The following is a 24,684-nucleotide window of genomic DNA, read 5'->3' as shown; positions in this document are numbered from 1 at the left end:
AATCTATTCTTCTACTTAAATATATACAATACCAACCTATTAAGTACCCTCCTCCCTTCCTTTCTCTTCCCTTTGTATCGATTTTTTAGCTTACTGGCCTCTGCTACTGAGTTTTTTCCTTCTCACACAGAAGCCCAATCATCTGTAGCTAGGATCCACATATGAGAGTGAACATGTGGCACCTTACTTAGCATAATCCTTTCCAGATCCATCCATTTTTCTACAAATTTCAAATAACTTCATTTTTCTTTACCACGGAGTAGAACTCCACTGTATAAATATGCCATATCTTCATTATCCACTCATCAGTTGAGGTTCCATTTCCCAGCTATTGTGAATTAAGCAGCAATAAACATGATTGAGCAAGTATCTCTATGGTAGTGAGATGAGTCCTTAGGATATATGCCTAGGAGTGCTATAGCTGGGTCATATGGCAGATCAATCTTTAGGAGTTTTAGGAACTTCCACAATGACTTCTAAGGAAATGAGATGAGTCCTTAGGATACATGCCTAGGAGTGCTATAGCTGGGTCATATGGTAGATCAATTTTTAGCTGTCTTTGGAACCTCCACACTGATTTCCACAATGGCTGGACCAGATTGCATTCTCACCAACAGTGTAGAAGGGTTCCTCTTTTTCCACATCCCTGCCAGCATTTATGATCATTTATTTTCATGATGGTAGCCAATCTGACAGGAGTGAGATGGAATCTCAATTAGTTGTTTGTTTTAAAATATTATTTATTTATTTATTTATTTGAGAGCAACAGACACAGAGAGAAAGACAGATAGAGGGAGAGAGAGAGAATGGGCGTGCCAGGGCTTCCAGCCACTACAAATGAACACCAGACGCATGCACCCCCTTGTGCATCTGGCTAACGTGGGACCTGGGGAACCAAGCCTTGAACCGGGGTCCTTAGGCTTCATAGGCAAGCACTTAACCGCTAAGCCATCTCTCCAGCCCTCAATTAGTTTTTTTTTTTTTTAATTTGAGAGCGACAGACACAGAGAGAAAGACAGATAGGAGAGAGAGAGAATGGGCGCGCCAGGGCTTCCAGCCTCTCCAAACGAACTCCAGACGTGTGCGCCCCCTTGTGCATCTGGCTAACGTGGGACCTGGGGAACTGACCCTCAAACCGGGGTCCTTAGGCTTCACAGGCAAGCGCTTAACTGCTAAGCCATCTCTCCAGCCCTCAATTAGTTTTAATCTGCATTTCCCTGATGACTAGGGATGTATAGCATTTTTTTAGATGCTTATACGCCATTTGTATTTCTTTGAGAACTCTCTATTGAGCTCCATACCCATTTTTTATTGGCTTGTTTGATTTCTTATTATTTAACCTTTTGAGTTCTTTGTATATCCTAGATATTAATCCTCTATCAGATATATAGCTGGTGAAGATATTTTCCCATTCTGTAGGTTGCTTGTTTGCTTTATTCCCAGTGTCCTTTGCAGTACAAAATCTTTGTAATTTCATGAGGTCCCAGTGGTTAATCTGTATTTATTTTTATTGCCTGTGCAATTGGGGTTGTATTCAGGAAGTCTTTGCCAAAATCAATATGTTGAAGGATTTCCCTTACTTTTTCCTCTAGCAGTTTTATAGTTTCCGGTCTGATGTTAAGTTTTTTAATCCATTTGGACTTAATTCTTGGAGATCTAATACAGTGCAACAAAGAGAAAGACAAACTTATAGAAAAGTATGAGTAGGAATTTCAAGATAATCGGAACGTTATGAAAAGATCAAACATATGAACTCAGGGTATAATAGAAGGAGAAGAATTTCACTCCAAAGGCATAGTTGGTGTCTTCAACAAAATCATAGAAGAAAACTTCCCCCAAATTGTGAAAGAGGTGTCAATGCCGATACAGGAATGCTTTAGAACACCAGCCAGCCAAAACCTGGAAAAAACCTCTCCTCACCATATTATAATCAAACTACCAAACATACAAACCAAAGAAAAAATACTGAAATCAGTCAGAGAGAAAAATCAAGTTACCTACAAAGGCAAGCCTAACAGGATTACAGCAGATTACTCAACACAAATTTTAATTTTTTTTTGTTATTTTTGTTTATTTATTTGAGAGAGACAGAGAGTGACAGAAAGAAGCAGATAGGGAGAGGGAGAGAGAATGGGCATGCCAGGTCCTCCAGCCACTGCAAACGAACTCCAGATGCATGCGCCCCCTTGTGCATCTGGCTAACGTGGGTCCTGGGGAGTTGAGCCTCGAACCAGGGTCCTTAGGCTTCACAGGCAAGCACTTAACCACTAAGCCATCTCTCCAGCCCTCAACACAAATTTTAAAAGCCAGAAGAGTGATATATTCTAAGTTCTGAAAGATAACTGTCAACCATGGTTACTTTGTCCCACAAAGGTATCCATTCAAATAGGTGGAGAAATAAGGACATTCCATGACATAAGCAGGCTAAAGGACTATTTGAAGAGAAAACCAGCTCTACAGAAAATACTTGATAGAATCCCCCATGCTGAAGAAAAAGAAAAACACACATATAAGGAACCGGGAAAAAGCAAACAATACTCAAATACTAGTTAACACAAGAGAGCAAAGGTAAAGCCGGAAGAACTACAAAAAATGGCAAAAATGAATACACACCTTTCAATATTATCTCTTAATATCAACGACCTCAATGCCACAACCAAAAGGCATAGATTCGCAGGCTGGGTTAAAAAGCAGGATCCTTCAATTTGTTGCCTCCAACAAACCTACCTTTCTACAAACGATGGACACTATCTTAGCGTGAAAGGTTGGAAAACAGTGTTCAAAGCAAATGGACCTATAAAACAAGCAAGGGTTGCTATCCTAATACCTAACAAGGTAGACTTCAGTCCAACATTAGTTAAGAAAGATAAGGAAGGTCACTTTATATTGATTAAAGATACCCTCCAGCAGGAGGACATTATAATCCTAAACATATATGCACCTAACATGGGGTCCCCCAAATTCATCAAACGCTATTAGAACTTGCGTCACAGATAACACCAAACACAGTGGTAGTGGGTGACTTCAACACTCCACTTCCATGAATTGACAGGTCATCCCAGGAAAAAATTAGCAAAGTGGCATCTGGACTAAATGAGGTCATAGAAGGAATGAACCTAATAGGTATGTACAGGAGATTTCATCCAAATGCTATAGAATATACATTCTTCTCAGCAGCACATGGAACATTCTCTAAAATAGACCATATAGTAGGACACAAAGCTAATCTTAACAAATACAGGAAATTGAAATAATTCCTTGCATTCTATCTGACCACAATGGAATCAAACTACAAATCAATAGCAAGAAAAGCTGTAGAGCATATGCAAAATCATGGAGGTTAAACAACATATTATTAAATGATGAATGGGTTAATGAAGAAATCAAGAGGGAAATTAAAAAAATTATAGAGTCAAACGATAATGAGAACACAACATACCAAAATCTCTGGGACACAATGAAGGCAGTCCTAAGTGGTAAATTTATAACTTTAAGTGCCTATATTAAGAAATTAGAAAGGTCTCAAGTAAATGACCTAATGCTTCACCTTAAAGCCTTGGTAAAAGAAGAACAAGGCAAACCCAGAATCAGCAGATGGGAAGAAATAATAAAGATTAGGGCAGAAATTAATGAAATAGAAACTAAAGAACAATCCAAAGAATCAATGAAAAAGATTTCTTGTTTATCCTTTCAAAGAGTTGGTTCTTTGAAAGGATAAACAAGATTGATATACCCTTAGCAGATCTGACCAAAAGAAAGAGAGAAGAGACACAAATTAATAAAATTAGAGATGAAAAAGGTAACATCACAACAGATGTCAGAGAAATTCAAAAAATCATAGGGACATACTATAAAAGCATATACTCCACAAAATATGAAAATGTGAAAGAAATGGATGATTTCCTTGATTTATATGACTTACCTAAATTAAATCAAGTTGAGATTAATCACTTAAATAGACCTATAACAAGCATGGAGATCTGAACAGTTATCAAAAATCTCCCAACTAAAAAAAGCCCAGGCCCAGATGGATTCACTGGTGAATTTTACCACACCTTCAAGAAAAGCTAACACCATTGCTTCTTAAGCTTTTCCATAAAGTAGAAAAAAAAGGATTTCTACCAAACTCCTTCTATGAAGCCAGCATCACCCTGATAACAAAACCAGGCAAAGGTAAAACAACAACAACAACAAAAAATTACAGACCAATCTCCCTTATGAATGTAGCTGCAAAAATTCTCAACAAAAAATATTGGCAAACGGAATGCAAGAATATATCAGATCATTCACCCTGATCAAGTAGGCTTTATCCCAGAGATGCAGGTATGGTTCATTATACACAAATTGATAAATGTAATATATAAACAGGTTGAAGTTCAAAAATCACATGATGATCTCATTAGACGCAGAGAAAGCGGTTGACAAAATCTAACATCCCTTCATGATAAAAGTCCTACAGAGACTGGGAATAGAAGGAACATATCTCAATATAATAAAGGCTAATTATGACAAGCCTATAGCCAACATATTACTAAATAGGGAAAAATTAGAAGCTTTTCCACTAAAATCAGGAACAAGACAAGGGTGTTCCCTGTACCCACATTTATTTAATATAGTACTGGAAGTCTTAGCCTTAGCAATGAGGCAAGAGACACATATAAAAGGGATACAAATTGGAAAGGAAGAGATCAAGTTATCATTATTTGCAGGTGACATGATTCTATATATAAAGGACTCTAAGGACTACTAGGAAACTGTTAGAGCTGATAATAACCTACAGCCATGTAGCAGGATACAAAATAAATACACAGAAATCAGTAGCCTTCATATATCCTTACAACAAACACACAGAGGATGAAATCAGAGAATCACTCCCATTCACAATTGCATGAATGAAAATAAAATACCTTGGAATAAATCTAACCAAGGAAATAAAGGATCTCTACAATGAAAACTTTAAAACACTCAAGTGAGTAATTGCAGAAGACAGTAGGAAGTGGGAAAACATCCCTTGTTCCTGGATTGGAAGAATCAATATTGTGAAAATGGCAATCTTATCTAAAGCTATCTATACATTTAATGCAATCCCCATCAAAATTCCAAAGTCATTCTTCATGGAAATAGAAAAAAACAATCCAAAAATTCATTTGGAATCACAGAAAACCTTGAATATCCAAAATAATACTGAGCAACAAAAATAAGGCTGTAGGTATCACCATACCTAATTTTAAGCTATACTGCAGAGCCATAGTAAAAAAAACAAAAACAAAAACAACAACAAAAAAACAAAACAAAACAAAACAAAAAAACCCAGCATGGTACTGGCAAAAAAGCAGACATGTAGATCAATGGAACAGAATAGAGGACCCAGATGTAAGGCCAGGTAGCTGTAGCCACCTGATAATTGATAAAAATGCCAAAAATACTAATTGGAGGAAAGACAGCCTCTTCAGCAAATGGTGTTGGGAAAACTGGATATGTACCTATAGAAGGATGAAAATGGATTCTTCTCTCTCTTTGCACAAGAGTTTAGTTTTTGTGCATGCATGTACTTTTTTTTTTTCTTTCTTTTCAAGGTAGGGTGTTACCAGATGCTGCTTAAGCTGACCTGGGATTCACTATCTCTTCTCAGGGTGGCTTCAAACTCACAGTGATCTTTCTACCTCTGCCACCCAAGTGCCGGGATTAAAGTAGTGCACCACCACACCAGGCATGCTTTGATCATTTGCTCATTCTTATCTTCTCTGACCCCCTCCCATTCTTGTTGGACCCTTACCTCTTCTCAGTGCTTTGGATTAAGTGACCCAATGAGTTTAATTCGAGTTGTTTCTATAAGCATCGGTGGAAGGTTAATTGCCAATATGTGTACTACAACCAGAGTTTGTGGTGTCTTCTGAGTCATGATTTTAAATTTAAAAAATACTTATTTATTTAAGAGGTAGAAAAAGGCAGATAGAGAGAGGGAGAATGGACGTGCCATGTATATCATGTTTAAACCCTAATACAGTATATCACAGCTGATTCCATACAATCATGCCTGTTACTCTTCTCTCTGGAAGGAATTTGAAAGTCTTACTGTGTAGATTCTTTCGTGCCTTAAACTAAGAAAGATGTTGGTCTTAGAGGAAGTGGTAGAAGAAAGAATACTTAGTACTGTATTGTGCTTTATTTTTAAATTCCACTCTGTGGTCTTAGGTTGGGCTTGAACTCAGGGTGATCTTCCTACCTCTGCTTCCCAAGTGTTGGGATTAAAGGCATGCACTTCCATACCTGGCTTGGTATTTTAATATACATTTATTAATGTGGTGGTTTGAATTGAGCCCCCAATATATTCAGATTTTTATTGTTTGTCGTTTGCATCTGCAGCCACCTGGCTGGGGGCAGTGTTATTGGGTGGATTTTAAGGTGTGATGGTGGGTTTCAGATTTCAATCTAAAGATATGCAAAGTGTGCCTAGCTGGAGTTCCTGAAGTGTGCTGTGGCTTGTGGCTTTTGGCTTGTACTTCTTTCTCTGCTTGGACCTGTGAAGGTAGGCCAGCTTCTTCTGCCATTATGGAACTTCCCCTGGATCTGTAAGCTTCAATAAATATCACTTCCTCCATAACTGTGTCTGGTCTGAAAGTTCATCTCAGTGAACCTGAAGCTGTCTGCTACAGTTAAGTAGAAATTTTTATTTTTATTTCTTGTTCCAATGTTTGCTCTGTTCATAGTATCTTTTGTATACTTAAATATTTCATTTTTATCTATATTTATTAGAGAGAGAGAGAGAAAGAGAGAGAGAGAGACAGACAGACAGACAGACAGACAGAATGGGCATGCCAGAGTATCTAGCCACTACAAACAAACTCCAGACACATGTGCCACCTTGTACATCTGGCTTATGTGGGTGCTAGGGAATTGAACCTGAGTCCTTAGGATTTGCAGGCAAGCACCTTAACTACTAAGCCATCTCTCCAGCACTGTATTTTTTTTAACCCAAAGGTAGAGTCTTGCTGTAGTCCAGGCTGATCTGGAAGTCACCATGTAGTCTAAGGGTGGTCTTGAACTTTTGGCAGTCCTCTGCCTCTACCCCCCAAATGCTGGGATTAAAGGCATGTGCCACCACATGGGGCCACCTTTCATATTTTATGCCAATCTACTTAATTATACTTGCATAAAAATAGATTAGTACTTGGTCATATGTTTGAAATATATTTTTCTTTACTCAAGTTTTTCTGGGTAGATGAAGATGTTAATTTGCTCTGATTCTGATTTCTGGTTTTTTTGTTTTGTTTTTATATTGTACTTATTCTAAACCAAAAAGTGAGCTAAATTATTTTGGAACTATCAGTGTAATTCCATTTTATTTTATTTTAATTTTTTGAGGTAGGGTCTCTAGGTTAGGCTGACCTGGAATTCTCTCTGTAGTGTCAGGGTGGCCTCAAACTCTCATTTTCCTACCTCTGCCTCCCAAGTGCTGGGATTAAAGGTGTGTGCCACCACACCTGGCTTCTTATTTACTTATTTATTGTGTTTGTGACTTAATTTTTTTAAAATAATTTTTTGACAACTTTCATAATTATAGACAATAACCCATGGTAATTTCTTCCCTACCTCCACTTTCCCCTTTGCCACTACACTCCATTATATCCCCTTTTCCTTGTCAGTCTTTGTTTTATTTAAAAAAAAATTTATTATTTTTTTATTTTTTCGAGATAGGATCTCACACTAGACCAGGCTGATCTGGAATTCACTATGTAGTCTCAGGATGGCCTCCAACTCACAGCGATCCTCATACCTGTACCTCCTGAGTGCTGTGATTAAAGGCGTTCACTGCCATACCCAGGCCCTGTTTTATTTATTTAATTATATTATTTTAATTTTAATTTTTTTTTTTTTTTTTTGGTTTTCGAGGTAAGGTCTCACACTAGTCTAGGCTGACCTGGAATTCACTATGTAGTCTCAGGGTGGCCTTGAGCTCACAGTGATCCTCCTATCTCTGCCTCCTGAGTGCTGCGATTAAAGGAGTGTGCTGCTATGCCTGTCTTACTTGTTTTAAAAATTTAATTTTTTAAAAATTATTTATTTATTTATTTATTTGAGAGCGACAGACACAGAGAGAAAGACAGATAGAGGGAGAGAGAGAATGGGCGCACCAGGGCTTCCAGCCTCTGCAAACGAACTCCAGATGCATGCGCCCCCTTGTGTATCTGGCTAACGTGGGACCTGGGGAACCGAGCCTCGAACCGGGGTCCTTAGGCTTCACAGGCAAGCGCTTAACCGCTAAGCCATCTCTCCAGCCCATGTTTTTTTGGTTTTTCAAGGTAGGGTCTCACTCTAGCTGAGGCTGACCTGGAATTCACTATGTAGTCTCAGGGTGGCCTTGAACTCACGGCAATCCAACTATCTCTGCCTCCCGAGTGCTGGGATTAAAGGCGTGTGTCACCATGCCTGGCTGTAATTTAATTTTTTATTGACAGCTTCCGTAATTGTAAACAATATCCCATGGTAATCCTTCTCCCCCCACTTTCCCCTTTTGAAACTCCGCTCTCCATCATATCTTTTATTTTGATGTCATCATCTTTTCCTCCTATTATGATGGTCTTGTGTAGGTAGTGTCAGGTATTGTGAGGTCATGGATATGCAGTCCATTTTGTGTCTGGAGGAGCACATAGTAAGGAGTCTTACCCTTCTTTGGCACTTACATTCTTTCTGCCATCTCTTCAGCAGTGGACCCTGAGCCTTGGAAGGTGTGATAAAGACGTTTCAGTGCTGAGCATTCCTCTGTCACTTTTCAGCAGTGTGATGGCTTCTGAGTCATCCCAAAGTCACTGCCATCTGAAAAGGGAAGTTTCTCTAACCAAAAGTGAGAGTAGCATTAATACATGGGTGTGAACATTAAGAGAATTGCTTACCGGACAGTTTGGTGAACAGAGTATGTACAGTTAGCCAGGCACCAGCAGATGTTATACCCTTAGGTCTCATGACTACCCCTCCTATAGGTTTTCAGTATCAGGGATATATTCCTTCCCATGGAGTCCAATTAGAGAGTGGTTGATTTCCTCCCTAATAGACGTGGCACTATTGCACTTGTTGGCTCATTTGGCCTGACAGGTCAAATTTAAAGCTTGCAGTGTCCACTGTTGAGTATCTCCACTGGAGAGTTCTCTCTCTCCCATTGAATTGCAGCAGTGTAGCTTTTTGTAGCTTTCTGTCAGCTGGTGTACATGGAGGAGGTTTTCAGCTCACCTTTTTATTTTTATTTTTATTTTTTTTTTTGAGGTTGTTTCTTGCTGTAGCCCAGGCTGACCCGGAGTTTACTATGTAGTCTCAGGGTGGCCTCAACTCACTGTTAACCTTCTGCTTCATCTTCCCTAGTGCTGGGACTTAAGGCACATGCCACCATGCTGTTTTGTTTTTAAAAAGAAAAAGAATTTCAGAGGTTGGCCTCAAACAAGATTTTCTTGCCTCTGATTTTTTTCTTTTTAAGTTTTTATTTATTTATTTATTTATTAGAGAGAGAGAAATTGGCAGAGAGAGAGAGAATATGAATGAATGAATGAATGAATGGGCACACCAGATCCTCTAGCCACTGCAGACAAACTCCACATGCATGTGCCACCTTGTGCATCTGGGTTACATGTGTATTGGGGAATTGAACCTGGGTCCTTAGGCTTTGCAGGCAAGTGCCTTAACCAGTGTTTCTCCTGCCTCTGACTCTTTTTTTTTGTTTTGTTTTGTTTTGTTTTTTGGTTTCGAGGTAGGGTTTCACTCTAGCTCAGGCTGATCTGGAATTCATTATGTAGTCTCAGGGTGGCCTTAAACTCATAGCAATCCTCCTACCTCTGCCTCCCGAGTGCTGGGATTAAAGGTGTGTGTCACCACGTCCAGCCCATCTCTGAGTCTTGAGTGCTAGCATTTTGTATGTTAACCACATCCAGCTAAAAAAGTGGGTCGTTCCCTACCACCTATACAGGGTCTCATGTATCCCAGGCTAATCTTGAACTCAGTGTGTACACAAGAATGACTTTGAACTTCTCTGATCCTGATATTCCCATCTGTACCTCCTGAGCCAGGGCAGGAAGAACAAAAGTACCAGGTCTGCCTCAGCTATAGAGTGAGACATGTCTCAAAAAGCTGGGGCAGGGTGTGGGGATAGGTAAATAAAACAATAGGAAGAGCATATGAAAAAAATAAAATCCACATAGTCTTTAATTTGAATTGTAAGAATCAATATAAGTTCATAATTTAACTTTAAAAAAATCTGAGGGTATGGCTCTTTAGGCATGTAAAAGTACTTGACACAAAAGTATGAGGGCCTGACTCTCCTTGAGTTTTATTCCTATTCATAGCTGGGTGCTGCCACGTGTGCCAGCGACAGTCCTGTAGAGAGCAGAGTCAAAATTTACTGGGGATAGCTGGTCAGCTAGTTTGACAAAAAAAATTCCAGCTCTAGATTCTGTGAGAGACTCAAGGAAATAAGCAGTTGAACATAGAGAGGTGGGCGCCAGTGCTTTCTCTGGCTTCCACATCTGTATGCACAGGGTGTATGCATATGCAACACAGATAACCTCACACATGCCCTGTTCTGTATCAGTGAGGAGACTTATAACTTGTCTGGGATCTGGAATGATGGCTTAGCGGTGAAGGCGCTTGCCTGTGAAGCCTAAGGATCCAGGTTCAGGGGTACTAACCCATTGCGCCACTACAGCTCCTCCCCCTTCAAAAAATAAATATTACTAAAATAACTTGGATGGTAACAAAAGCATTACATATGGAAGGCAGCTATGCTGTAAATAATAGGTAAATTGTGCTTTAAGTCCATCATAGTTCTGTAATGGTAAGTTAATGTTTATGGGATGCTATCAATGCATAATTAGAGTGGGTATGTATATTTTCACTTCTGAGAAGTTGTCATTGATAAACCAAAAACTAAATTTGCCAGGCATGGTGGCACATGTCTTTTTTATCCCAGCCATTGGGAAGCATAGGTAGGAGGGTCACCATGAGTTCAAGGTTACCCCTCAGACTACATCTTGAATTCTAGTTCAACTGGGCTAGAGCAAGACCCTACCTTAAAAACAAAACCAACAACTAAAAACCAATAGTAAGACCCACCTAGAAAAACAAAACAAAACAACAATGACCATGACAAAAACAATAACAAAAATACCCCCAAAGTATATTTAACCCACCTGGTTATTTAAACTAATAATACACTAGTGCTTTAAATATGAAGTCATGAGCACACCAAAGATTTGTTAAGAAGGTAATTTATGATTACTTATTATTAGCATTGCTATAACTATTTAACATTAAGTAACATAAATTGAGTGGTAGAAAATTTCTAGGAAGCTAGCAAAATTTAAATTGTTTGAAGGGCTAGAGAGGTGGCTTTAGCAGTTAAGGCACTTGGTTGCGAACCTAAGGACTGAGTTTGACTCTCCAGTAACCAGGTAAGCCAGATGTACAAAGTATCCATGTGTCTGGAGTTTGTTTGCACTGGGTGGAGGTCCAGGTATGCCCATTCTTTCTGGCTCTAGCTCTTATGCGCTCTCTCTCTCTCTCTCAAAATTCTATATAAATAAACATTAAAAAAAATAAATTGCTTGGGGTTGGATAGATGCCTTAGCTGGTAAATCACTTGCCTACAAAGCCAAAGGACTCAGGTTTAATTCCCTAGGACCCATGTAAGCCAGATATATGAGGTGGCACATGTATCTGGATGCCCTGGTGTGCTCATTCTCTCTCTCTCCCTTTCTCCACCTCTTCCTCTCTCTAAAATAAATAAAAGTAACAAACAAATTCATATAAAAAAGTTCTGTTGTATAAAAAATGTGCTGTAAACCAGATGCACATGTCACATGCATCTGGAGTTCATTTGCAGTGTCTGAAGACCCTGGCATGTCCATTCTCTTGCTCTGTATCTGCCACGCTCATAAACAAACAAACAAAATGCCAGATGCACAAGGGGCCACACGTGTCTGGAGTTCATTTGCAGTTGCTGGAGGCCCTAGCGCGCTCATCCTCTCTCTCTATCTGCCTCTTTCTCTCTCTCTCTGTCATTCTCAAATAAATAAATGAAAATGAACAACAACAACAAAAATTGTATAATGTGACTTAAGGATAATGATGAGATTTTGGGTTCTGTAAGTAGGTGCTTTTGGCTTTGTGGCCTTGACAGTTCTGTACATTTATGGGGCCAAGATTGTAGAGAAAATACAGATGAGATGGGAAGGGGACATGACTCAATGAATTTGTCATAACCTTCATGTGAAAAAATGGCTTATTATATCTAATTTCTTTAATCTTTTTTTCATGCCAGTGAAATACAGTTAAACCAAGTGACTAGTGGACAGAAGAAATGTTTCTGCTGGCCTTCGATTCTGCTCTCAGATTCCTCAAGAGCTACTTTTTTATTTTTATTTATTTATTTTTAAATATGTTTTATTTATTTATTTGAGAAAGAGGGAGGGAGAGAGAAGAGAGAGTCAATGGGCACGCCAGGGCCTCCAGCCACTGCAAACAAACTCCAGATGCATGTGTCCCCTTGTGCATCTGGTTTACATGGGTCCTGGAGAATCAAACTGGGATCCTTTGGTTTTGCAGGCAAGTGCCTTAACTGCTAAGCCCTACTTTTAAAATTATTATTATTATTATTATTTTTTATTTTTGAAGTAGGGTCTCAGGCAGACCTGTAATTCACTATGTAGTCTCAGGGTAGCCTGGAACTCATGGTGATCCTCCTACCGCTGTCTCCCATGTGCTGGGATTAAAGGGGTGTGCCACTAACCCGGTTTAAGAGCTACTTTTTGTCTTAAATGGTTAGTGTCACTTAACTCTATCTAGGCCTAGTGCATCTTGCTTCACCTGGGTGTACTGAGGAATGGGACCTAGGTCCATAGGCTTTGTAGGCATGTGCTGTAACAGCTGAGCCATTTCTCCAGCCCCTATTTATTTTATTTTGTCTGATATGTATGAGGTGAGCCCAGCACATTTTCTATGTCCTAGACCTAGAATCAGCCATTTTTATAAAGACCCCTAATTCCCATTCAGTTTGCTACTTGTGTTTGGAGACTATATTGTGGTTACTAGATATGTTTATCAATACTGAGCTAGCTATTTTTCTAAAACTTTTAAGTGGACAGAACATAGTTTAGGACCCTCCCCCCTCCTTTTGTTTTTCCTTTATTGTGGTTTTTTGAGGTAGGGTTTTGCTCTAGCCCAGGCAGACCTGGAATTCACTATGTAGTCTCAGGCTGGCCTTGAACTCACAGCAATCCTTCTGCCTCTTTCTCCTCAATGCTGGGATTAAAGGCATGCACCACCATTTCTCCACCAACCCCCAATTCACTGTATAATTTCAGGGTGCCCTTGAACTCCTCCTGTGTGCTGGGATTAAAGGTGTGCACCACTACGTCCAGCTCTACACTCACTTTTTGGGTGTATGTGTGTAGAATATGTGCTATAGTATGTGTGTGGCATGTGTATGTGCAGTTGTAGCCATGTATGTGGGTGTGGTGAGCAGAGGAGGACTTTCGGTGTCTTCTTTTATCATTCTTCTGCCTTATTTACTTGAGACAAGATTTCTCACTGGGTATGGAGTTCTGTGATACATAGTTACAGTGGCTGACCAGTTGGCCCTAGTGATTTTCCTGTCCCTGCCTCCCTTAGTACCAGGGATCACAGGCCACACCCAGCTTTTTACATGTGTGCTGGGCATCATTTTCAGGTGTTTGTACTTATACAGCAAGCACTCTTTTAACTTTTTTTGACAGCTTCCATAAGCATAGACAACAAACCATGATAGTTCTCACATCCATACTCCCCCTGTCATATCCTCCCTCCATCAACTCCCCTCCCCTTCCCAATTATTCTTGTTTCTATTTTGATATCATCATCTTTATCTCCTATTTTATGGAGGTTATGTTGGTAGTGTCAGGCACTGGGAGGTCATGAATATCAATGCAATTTTGTGCCTGGAAGATTGCAATATAAGCAGCTCTACACTTTCTTTGACTCCTCAATTCTTTCTACATTTATCTCTTTTGCAATGGACCCTTAGCCTTGAGAGGGTGTGATAGGAGATGTCTCAGTGCTAAACACTCCTGTCACATACTACCATCTGAAAACTTTTTTTTTTTTAGAAACTTTTCTAAACAAAAAAATGAGTGTAGTATTACTATATATGGGCATAAGCAGAAAAAGTACTTACAGGGCAGTTTGGTGGGCATAATATATGCATTTAGCTAGACAACAGCAGGCACTACTCTCCTAGGGCTCATGACCTCCCCAACCATAGGCTTTTGACTAGGTTTTCAGTACCAGGCATGTATTACTGCCCTTACCTCCAGTCCAATTATAGTATAGTTTATGTTAATTCTTAAAAAATCAAATCTAAGAATATAGTTTGTTTTTTTTTTTAAAGGTAGGGTCTCACTCTACCCCAGGAATTTTCTATGTAGTCTCAGGGTGGTCTTGAACTCATGGCAATCCTCCTACCTCTGCCTCCCGAGTGCTGGGATTAAAGGCGTGTGCCCACCATGTCTGGCCTTAACTAATAAAAATATTTTTTAAATTATTTTTTTGTTTTCTTTGAGAGAGAGAGAGAGAGAAAGAAGGCAAGGGGAAAATGTGCCAGGGTCTTCAGTTGCTGCAAATGAACTCCAGGCATGTGTGCCCCCTTGTGTGCATGTGTGACATTGTGTGCTTGTGTCTGGTTTACATGGGACCTGGAGATTTGAATATGAGTTCTTTTTTATTTTTTTATTTATTGTTTTTTAAAAAATATTTATTTATTATTTATTTACTTGAGAGAGAGAAAGAAGGGAAGAGGCAGAGAGAATGGGTGTGCAGGGCCTCCAGACACTGTAACCAAACTCCAGATGTATGTGCCCCCTTGAACATCTGACTTATGTGGGTCCTGGGGAATCATACCGAGGTCCTTAGGCTTCACAGGCAAATGCCTTAACTGCTAAGCCATTTCCCCAGCCCTGCTTTTTTTTTTTAATTGACAACTTCCATAATTGTAGACAATGACCCATGGTAATTTCCTCCTTACCCCCACCTTCCCCTTAGAAACTCCACTCTTTATCATATCCCCCCCCCTCAATCATTTTCTTTTATTTTGATGTCATCTTTTCTTCCTATTACCATGTTCTTTTTTTAATTTTTAATTTTTTAATTTTTATTAGCATTTTCCATGATTATAAAAAAATCCCATGTTAATTCCCTCCTTCCCCCCCCCACTTTCTCCTTTGAAATTCCATTCTCCATCATATTACCTCCCCATAACAATCATTGTACTTACATATATACAATATCAACCTATTAAGTACCCTCCTCCCTTCCTTTCTCTTCCCTTCCTATTACCATGTTCTTGTGTTGGTAGTGTCAGGCACTGTGAGGTCATGGATATTCAGGCCATTTTGTGTCTGGAGGAGCACCTGTAAGGAGTCCTACCCTTCCTTTGGCTCTTATATTCTTTCTACCACCTCTTCCACAATGGAGCCTTGGAAGATGTGATAGAGATATTTTAGTGCTTAGCACTCCTTGGTCACTTCTTCTCAGCATTATGGTGCCTTCTGACTCATCCAAGGTCACTGCTATCTTAAAAGAGAAGATTCTCTACCAAATTTGAGAGTAGCCTTAATACAAGGGTATGAACATTAAGAGAAGTACTTACTGGGCAGTTTGGTGAGCCTAGTATATACATTTAGCCAACACCAGTAGACATTACACCCCTAGGGTGTTGTTTTTATTTTTATTGTTTTTCTTCTTTCTTTCTTTCTCTCTCATTCTTTCCTTCTTTCTTTCTTGTTTTTTTTTTCAAGGTACTGTTTCACTCTGGCTCAGACTGACCTGGAATTCACTATGTAGTCTCAGGGTGGCCTCAAACTCTCAGCGATCCTCCTACCTCTGCCTCCTGAGTGCTGGGATTAAAGGTGTGCACCACCACGCCTGGCTCTCTTTCCTTCTTTCTTTCTCTCTTCCCCTTCCTCCCTCCCTCCTCCTTCCTTCCTTCCTTTCCTTCCCTCCCTCCCTCCTTCCTTCCTTTCCTTCCTCCCTCCCTCCTTCTTTCCTTCCTTCCCTCCCTCCCTCCTTCCTCCCCAAGGTAGGGTCTGTAGCTCAAGCTGACATAGAATTCACTGTGTAGTCTCAGGGTGGCCTTGAACTCATGGCGATCCTCCTACCTCTGCCTCCCATGTGCTGGGGTTAAAGGTGTGCACCACTACACCCGGTGTTTGTTTTTGGTTTTGTGAGGTAGGGTCTTGCTCTAGCCCAGACTGACCTGGAATTCATTATGCAATCTCAGGCTGGCCTTGAACTCACAGCAATCCTCCTACTTCTGCCTTCCGACTGTTTAAATTAAAGGCATGTGCCACCATACCTGTCTCAATAAAAATATTTTTAGGGCTGGCGAGATGGTCAGTGGTTAAAGCGCTTACCTGCGAAGCCTAAGGACCCAGGTTCGACTCTCCAGGACCCACATAAACAGATGCACAAGGTGGTACATGCATCTGGAGTTTCTTTGCTGTGGCTAAAGGTCCTGGTACACCCACCCTTTTTCTCGCCCTTTATCTCTAATAAATAAATAAAAATTAAAAAATATTTTTTAAAAATTTATAATGTTTTAAAAAGTGAGATGAAGATGTTGCCAGCCGTGGTGGTGCATGCCTTTAATCACAACACCTGAATGCTGAGGATATAGGATTGCTGTGAGTTCGAGGCCAGCCTGAGACTACATAATGAATTCCAGGTCAGCCTTGGATAGAGCAAGAAGGAGCCTACCTCAAAACAACAACAACAACAAAAAAAAAAACCCAATTTTAAAGTTAGATGTTGGACATTCCTCTGCCTTGCTTTTACAACTTACATGATATGATCAATGGAGCCAATGACATGTCTGTAGAAGAAAAGCAGTGAAAGAATGAGCAAATGGGGCTGGGTAGATGGCTTAGTGGTTAAGCACTTGCCTGTGAAGCCTAAGGATGCCAGTTCAAGGCTTGATTCCCCAGGACCCACATTAGCCAGATGCACAAGGGGGCGCACACGTCTGGAGTTCATTTGCAGTGGCTGGAGGCCCTGGCACACCCATTCTCTCTCTCTCTCTCTGCCTCTTTCTCTGTCACTCTCAAATAAATAAATAAATAAATAAAATGATTTTAAAAAAAGAAACAACTTATTTTTTAAAAAACCAAACAAAAAATTAATTTATTAAAAAAATGTGCAAATGTGTTTCAGAATTTATGAGGTATTGAGAAAATTGAGAAGAAATAATTTACATTCTGTGAAATGTAAGGGAATTTTCTGGGACACTTTTATTTTTATGTGGTAATATTATAGTTTACCTCCCTACATTTATAAAGTCTCATTGGACTTCTGTTGAAGGATTCAAGAAAGAGTTGATTTCTGCATAAATTACATACTCCCTCACAAGGCACTTGTGCACAATTTTGTAGTAAGGGATCTGAACAATTCAATTTAGTTGTCTTTCAGTACCCATGGGGTATTGGTTCTGAGACAGCTTCCTTCTCTGTGCCAAAATCTGTAGATGATTTTTATTTGTTTCATTTATTTATTTGCAAGCAGGGCCGGGGGAATAAGAATGAATGAATGAGCACACCAGGGCCTCTAGTCACTGCAGACAAACTTCAGATGCATATGCCACGTGGGTAGTAGGGAATTGAACTCAGGTTGTTAGGATTTGTAGGCAAGCACCTTAATGCTGAGCCATCTCTCCAACCATGTAGATACTTTTGACTACCTTATGTAAAATAGCGTTAATATTTCAAGTAACTTAAGTATATACTTTTTCAAAAAAAGATTTATTCCTTTTTATTTATTTGAGACGGAGAGGGAGAATGGGTGTGCCAGGGCCTCTAGCCACTGCAAATGAACTCCAGATGCATGTGCCACCAAGTGCATCTGGCTTACGTAGGACCTGGGGAATCTAACGTGGTTCCTTAGTCTTCGCTGGCATGCGAAGCCACCAAGCCATCTCTCCAGCCCAGCATATATTCTTAAATACTGTAAATCAGCTCTGGATTCTTCTTCTTCTTCTTTTTTTTTAAAGGTAGAATTTCACTGTAGCTCAGGCTGACCAGGAATTTACTATGTAGCCTCAAACTCACGGTGATCCTCCTACCTCTGCCTCTCGAGTCCTGGGATTAAAGGCATGCGGCACCTGCCTGGCTTAGATTACTCTTAATACCTTAAATAATATAAGTAATATGCAAATAGTTACTAGACTATATTGTTTATAGAGAATGATGAGAATTAAAACTGTTTGAGCTGGGCGTGGTGGTGCATGCCTTTAATCCCAGCACTTAGACAGAGGTAGGAGGATCATTGTGAGTTTGAGGCCACCCTGAAAATACATAGTGAACTCCAGGCCAGCATGGGTCAGAGTGAGACCCTACCTAGAGAAAACCACACCAAACTAACCCCCTTCCCAAAAAAAACCAGAACTGTGTTTGGTACAGATGCAGATTTGATGGGGGAGAGGGTTGAGTGGGAGTACAGTGCTGGGGATCCCAGCCATGGTGTATGCATGCTAGGTAAGTGCCTCAGTTCTTTCTAATATTTTTAGCCCTTGCTTTGCTGGTTTGTTAAGTCTGTGGATGGGTACCTACAGACAGAGAACTGACCATCTGCCTGCCTGCCTGCCTGCCTGCCTGCCTGCCTGCCTGCCTATCTATCTATCTATCTATCTATCTATCTATCTATCTATCTATCTATCTATCTTATTTTATTTTATTTTATTTTATTTTATTTTAATTTTTTGAGGTAGTGTCTTGCTCTATAGCCCAGGTTAACCTGGAATTCAGTATGTAATCTCAGGGCAGACTCGAAGTCTTCCTACCTCTGCCTCCAGAGTGTTGGGACTATTTAACACCCTTGTGGTATTTATTACACTTGTTTTCATGATTAGATGACATTTCTTTTATTTTTAAAATACATATATTGTTGACAACTTCTATACTTACAGATAACAAACCATGGTATTCCTCTCCCTTCCCCCACTTTTCCCTTCATAACTCTGCTGTCTGTCATATCCCCTTCCTCTCTCATTACTCTCTTTTAACTTGATGTTATCATCTTTCTCCTATTATGAGGGTCTTGTGTAGGTATTGCTAGGCACTGCAAAGTCATGGATATCATTTCTTGAGGAGCAAAGTAATATATGAGAATCATGTACCTATTCAGATTCCCAGCATGTCCTTTCTGAACTGCTCGTGTGCTTCCTTTGTCCAAACTTCTCAGTTTGATCCACTTAGCCCCCAGCCCCCTTGGCAGATAAGACTATTGACAGTATTTCTTATGAATGAAATATATAAAATATATTCACTCTGCTGATTATACTGATGACTTCAAAGGTGATTGAGTATTAGTATTTATTAGATTATATAGTTTACATAGGTATCGTTCACCAAATATTAATTACATATTTTAAGCCCTCTAGGATCATCCAGTGTCTTTGAGGTGCATCATATTCTGACTATGGGAAGAGAAGAAGTTCTGTCTGTTCTGCTGTGTGTGTTGGCCTCTCTGTTTCCCTAGCTTTTATTTATTTATTTATTTATTTATTTATTTACTTACTTACTTACTTACTTGGTTTTTCGAGGTAGGGTTTCACTCTAGCCCAGCCTGACTTGGAACTCACTATGTATTCTCAGGGTGGCCTCAAACTCACGGCGATCCTCCTACCTCTGCCTCCCAAATGCTGAGATTAAAGGCATGCACCTCCATGCCCGTTTTTTTAAATTTATTTTTTCTCCCTCCCTCCCTCCCTCCCTCCCTCCCTCCCTCCCTCCCTCCCTCCCTCCCTCCCTTCCCCCCCCCCCTCTCTCTCTCTCTCTCTCTCTCTCTCTCTCTTTCTGTTTTTTTCCAAGGTAGGGTTTCATTCTAGCCCAGGCTGACCTGGAATTCACTATGTAATCTCAAACTCACTGCAATACTCCTACGTCTGCCTCCCAGGTGCTGGGATTAAAGGCATGTGTCACCACGCCTGACATATTTTTAATTTATTTTTTTATTGACAACTTCCATAATTATAGACAATAACCCATGGTAATTCCCTCCCTCCATCCACTTTCCCCTTTGAAACTCCACTCTCCATCATATCCCCTCCCCCTCTGTCAGTCTCTTTTATTTTGATGTCATCATCTTTTCCTCTTACTATGATGGTCTTTTGTAGGTAGTGTCAGGCATTGCAAGGTCATGGATCCAGGGCATTTTGTGTCTGGAGGGAGCACATTTTAAGGACTCCTACCCTTCCTTTGGCTCTTGTATTCTTTCTGCCACCTCTTCTGCAATGGACCCTGAGCCTTAAGGTATGATAGAGAACGTTTCTGTGCTGAGCACTCCTCTGTCATCATCTGAAAAGAGAAGCTTTTCTAAGCAAAAGTGGCAGTAGCATTAACATATGGGTGTGAACATTAAGAGAAGTGCTTGCTGGGCAGTTTGGTAAGCATAATATATGCATTTAGCTAGATACCAGCAGATGTTATACCCCTAGGACACATGACTTCCCTATGGAAGGTTTCAGTGTCAGGCATGTATTCCCTCCCATGGAGTGGGCCTCCAGGCCAGTTAGCTGTTGGTTTCCCCGATAATAGACATGCCACTATTGCACTCATTGGCTCATTTGGTCTGGTTTGCCAAATTTAAGGCTTGCAATGTCTACTGTTCAGTATCTTCACCGGTGATTTCTCTCTTTCCCATTGAACTGCAGGCAGTGTAGCTTTTTCTAACTTTCTGTCGGCTGGTTTATATGGAGGAGGTTTTCTGCTCAGCTCCAACACAATTTCTCAGTGACCTTGCAGCCAGAGTATGTGGAATCTTCAACAATAAATGTTGCCATAGCTTTAAACACAGAGGTGACTTGCTAAGAATAATTATCTGATGTACCTCATGGGTGTTGGATATTCCTTTAGGGGTTATGGCAAATAGATATACAAACATTAACATAAACAAGAGCTGGTAAAGCTCAGTTATTTCCAATGAAAAGGTATTATTAGGTATTCTGTTAGTGTTTCTAGCAAAGAATTACCATTCCTGGGAGAGATGGCTCAGTTGGTTAATGACCCTTGTTTGTAAAGCTTAACTATTTGGGTTCGATTTCCCAATACCCACATAAAGCAGGGCATACAACATGGCACATGCATCTGGAGTTAATTAACAGTGATAGGAGGGTCATTCTCGTTTATATACTCCCTTCTTTGTTGAAAATGAATAAAAATATTTTTTAAAAAAAGAATTATGGGAGAGATGACTTAGCTGTCAAGATGCTTACCTGTGAAGGATACTGGTTCAATTCCCCAGTACCCAGGTAAACCAGATGCACATGATGGCATATGCATCTGGAGTTGGTTTGCAGTGACTAGAGGTCCTGAAGTGCCCATTCTTCCCCTCCCCTCCCTCTGCCTTCCCTTCCCTCATAAATAAAACCAAAATATTTAGAAAAGAATTATGATTTTTGATTGATTTCTAGTTTCTCATATTTATTCATTTTTAGGAAGGGAATAAAAAAGAAAAATTTAAATACGATTTATTATTCCTGCTTTATTTCTAGTTTCCTTTGAGAATGGGTCTGGATATTTGCATTAATTTATTATTTGCTTATAATTTTGGGGGTGTCATTTTGAGGTAGGGTCTCTCTGTAGTCCAGGCTGATCTGGTATTTACTAACTAGTTTCAGGGTGGCCTTGAATTCACAGCAGTCCTCCTACCTCTGCCTCCCAAGTGCTGGGATTAAAGCATTTTTATTATTTACTTGCAAGTAGAGAGAGTATGAGTGCACACACTAGGGCGTCTTGTCATTGCAAATGAACACCATACACACTTACCACTTTGCGAATCTGGCCTTATATGGTTACTGGGGAATCCAATATGGCTGTCAGGCTTTGCAAGCAAGCACCTTCATCCACTGACGAGTCTTGCCAGACCCAGGGAATCATATCTGTGTTTTAATAAGCTCTCTCACTCACTGTAGGGCTACCTAGAATGATAAGAGCTTGTCTGGACAGCAGGGTCTAATGAAGAAGGCAGAAGTTGATTGCCTGATAGTTTGCTTTACACATGGCTTCACTACAAATGTGGAAAATAAAATGCTTTGGTTATGAGGTATTTTTTTACCTGGCAAGTTCTCTCTCCTTCCCCATTCCCCCCTTTCCCTCCCTCCCATTGTTCTTTTTCTTTTTTTAATTTTTTGTTTATTTTTACTTATTTGAGAGTGTCAGATAGAGAGAAAATGAGCATGCCAGGGCCTCCAGCCACTACAAACGGACTCCAGATGCATGTGCCACCTTGTGCATCTGGCTTACATGGGTCCGGGGGAATACAAACCTCGAACCATTGTCCTTCACAGGCAAGCGCTTAATCACTAAACCGTCTCTCCAGCCCTTTTTCTTTCTTTCTTTCTTTTAAACTTTATTTATTTATTTTTATTTTTAGAAGTAGGGTCTTTCTGTAGCCCAGGCTGACCTGGAGTTCACTGTGTAGTCAGTCTCAGGCTGGCCTTGAACTCTCAACAATCCTCCTACTTCTGCCTCCCAGGTGCTGGGATTAAAGGTACGTGCCACTGCGCCTGACTTCTTTCTTTCTTTTCTTCTTTCTTCCCAAGGTGTAGGGTCTCACTCTAGCCAAGGCTGACCTGGCACTCATTGTGTAGTTCCAGGGAGGCCTTGAGTTTACTGCAATCCTCCTACCTCTACTGGGATTAAAGGTGTGTGCCACCATACCTGGCTTTTTTGTTAACAATTTAGAACTTATAACATATGTGCTTAAGTTCTATAATTTACCTTTTGGTTAAAAATAATGTGCTTAGAAGTTTTGATCTGATTTTTCTTTTTCTGCAGAACTCAACAAAAATCCAGTGGAAGGCTTTTCAGCAGGTTTAATAGATGATAATGATCTCTATCGATGGGAAGTCCTTATTATTGGTCCTCCAGATACACTTTAGTAAGTATATTGGAACTGACATCTTCAAAAAGGAGCTTCTTTAGTTAACTGAAATTAAAATTTGGACAAATAAAAAAAATTAATGGACAGATGAAATAACTGTCTTCATTTGTTTGAATTTAGCATTTCCAGTGTTTTTGAATTGTTTTTTAAGCTCTAATGTCTAAAACTTGTTGGTTTAAATATATATACTAGTTTCAGAAGTTCAGGTACTCTTGATACATGGAATAAATAACCTTAAAAATAAAATTTATTAGCCAGGCATGATGGCGCATACCTTTAATCAGTACGCAGGAGGCAGAGGTAGGAGGATTGCCATGAGTTTGAGGCCACCCTGAAAATACAGAGTGAATTCCAGGTCAGCCTAAACTAGAGTGAAACCTTACCTCAAAAAAACAACAACAAAAAAACAACAACAAAAAAAAACAACAAAAAAACCCCCACACATATACATTACAAAAAACAAAACAACAAAAACCAAAAAAACCCTAGCCGGGCATGGTGTTGCGCACCTTTAATCGAAATACTGGGAAGGCAGAGGTAGAAAGATCACCATGAGTCCAAGGCCACCCTGAGACTACATAGTGAATTCCAGGTCAACCTGGGTTAGAATGAGACTGTACCTCAAAAACAACAACAAAAGCACAAAAGTAAGTATGAGCTGGGTATGGTGAGATTATTTATAAGTACATATTATTTTACTTAAGTTCTAGAAATAAGATGATTAATTTTGGCAAAATTGGAGAAGGAAATATTTTATTTTGAAGTGTTTTTTTCTTCTCTTGTGCTTACTGTACCTTGACCACTATTGTAAGTTACCCTCTAGTTGCTCTGACAGCACCCGAATAGCAGCTGATCATAGGAAAGTTTTTATTTTTTTCCTCAGTCTCTTGAGGAAGCTTCTTGATGTCAGGGAAAAGATGGTAGAGCAGAGGCTGGACATTACCTCCTTGTCAACATTGGGTAGACAACAGCAGCAGGATAGTGAGCCACGTTCTGGCAAGGGGAAGCTGGCTATAATACCCCTAAGCCTGCTTCTGCTAACTCACTTCCTCCAACAAGTCTCCACCTACAAAATTGTCACTAGCTTGGGACCAAGCATTCAGGACACATGGTTTTATGGGGTTTGTTTCATTCTAGTCACCACAACCCCAAAGGAAACATGATAATTTTGAGGAAGAAAGCATTACTATTCTTAATTCCTTAGCAGCTTTTAAAATTTATTTTTATTTTTTATTTTATTTTTCGAGGTAGGGTCTCACCCTGGTCCAAGCTGACCTGGAATTCATTATGAAGACTCAGGTGGCCTCGAACTCTCAGCGATCCTCCTACCTCTGCATGCTCCACCACGCCCAACTTCCTTAGCAGTTTTTTAAAAGAATAAGAGTACAGGTTTCTGAGAGATTTTCATATGGAACATATTGTCCATATTGATACCTCAAAGCTGGAGGGCACTTTCAAGATTTTTTTAAAAATTATTTATTTATTTATTTGGGAGCGACAGACACAGAGAGAAAGACAGATAGAGGGAGAGAGAGAATGGGCGCACCGGGGCTTCCAGCCTCTGCAAACGAACTCCAGACGTGTGTGCCCCCTTGTGCATCTGGCTAACCTGGGACCTGGGGAACCGAGCCTCGAACTGGGGTCCTTAGGCTTCACAGGCAAGCGCTTAACCGCTAAGCCACCCCTCCAGCCCAAGATTTTTTTTCTTTTAATGTTTTGTTTTATTTCCTTATTTGA

The 24,684-nt window shown here is 40.0% G+C and overlaps 1 protein-coding gene across 1 annotated transcript in view; it reads left to right on the top strand.

Annotated features, from left to right (window-relative positions):
* Ube2g1 (ubiquitin conjugating enzyme E2 G1) overlaps window positions 1–24,684 on the top strand; it is a 92,497-nt gene that overhangs the window by 42,741 nt on the left and 25,072 nt on the right. Inside the window, exon 2 of the mRNA XM_004672402.3 lies at window positions 22,842–22,944. Coding sequence (XP_004672459.1) covers window positions 22,842–22,944 — 103 coding nt within the window. The remainder of the gene's footprint in view (window positions 1–22,841; window positions 22,945–24,684) is intronic.

This window comes from Jaculus jaculus, chromosome 9 (assembly GCF_020740685.1).
Source record: "Jaculus jaculus isolate mJacJac1 chromosome 9, mJacJac1.mat.Y.cur, whole genome shotgun sequence".
Classification (NCBI taxonomy): Eukaryota; Metazoa; Chordata; class Mammalia; order Rodentia; family Dipodidae; genus Jaculus; species Jaculus jaculus.
The sequence above is the reverse complement of the archived record's forward strand: the minus strand, read 5'-3'. Positions and strand labels throughout refer to the sequence as shown.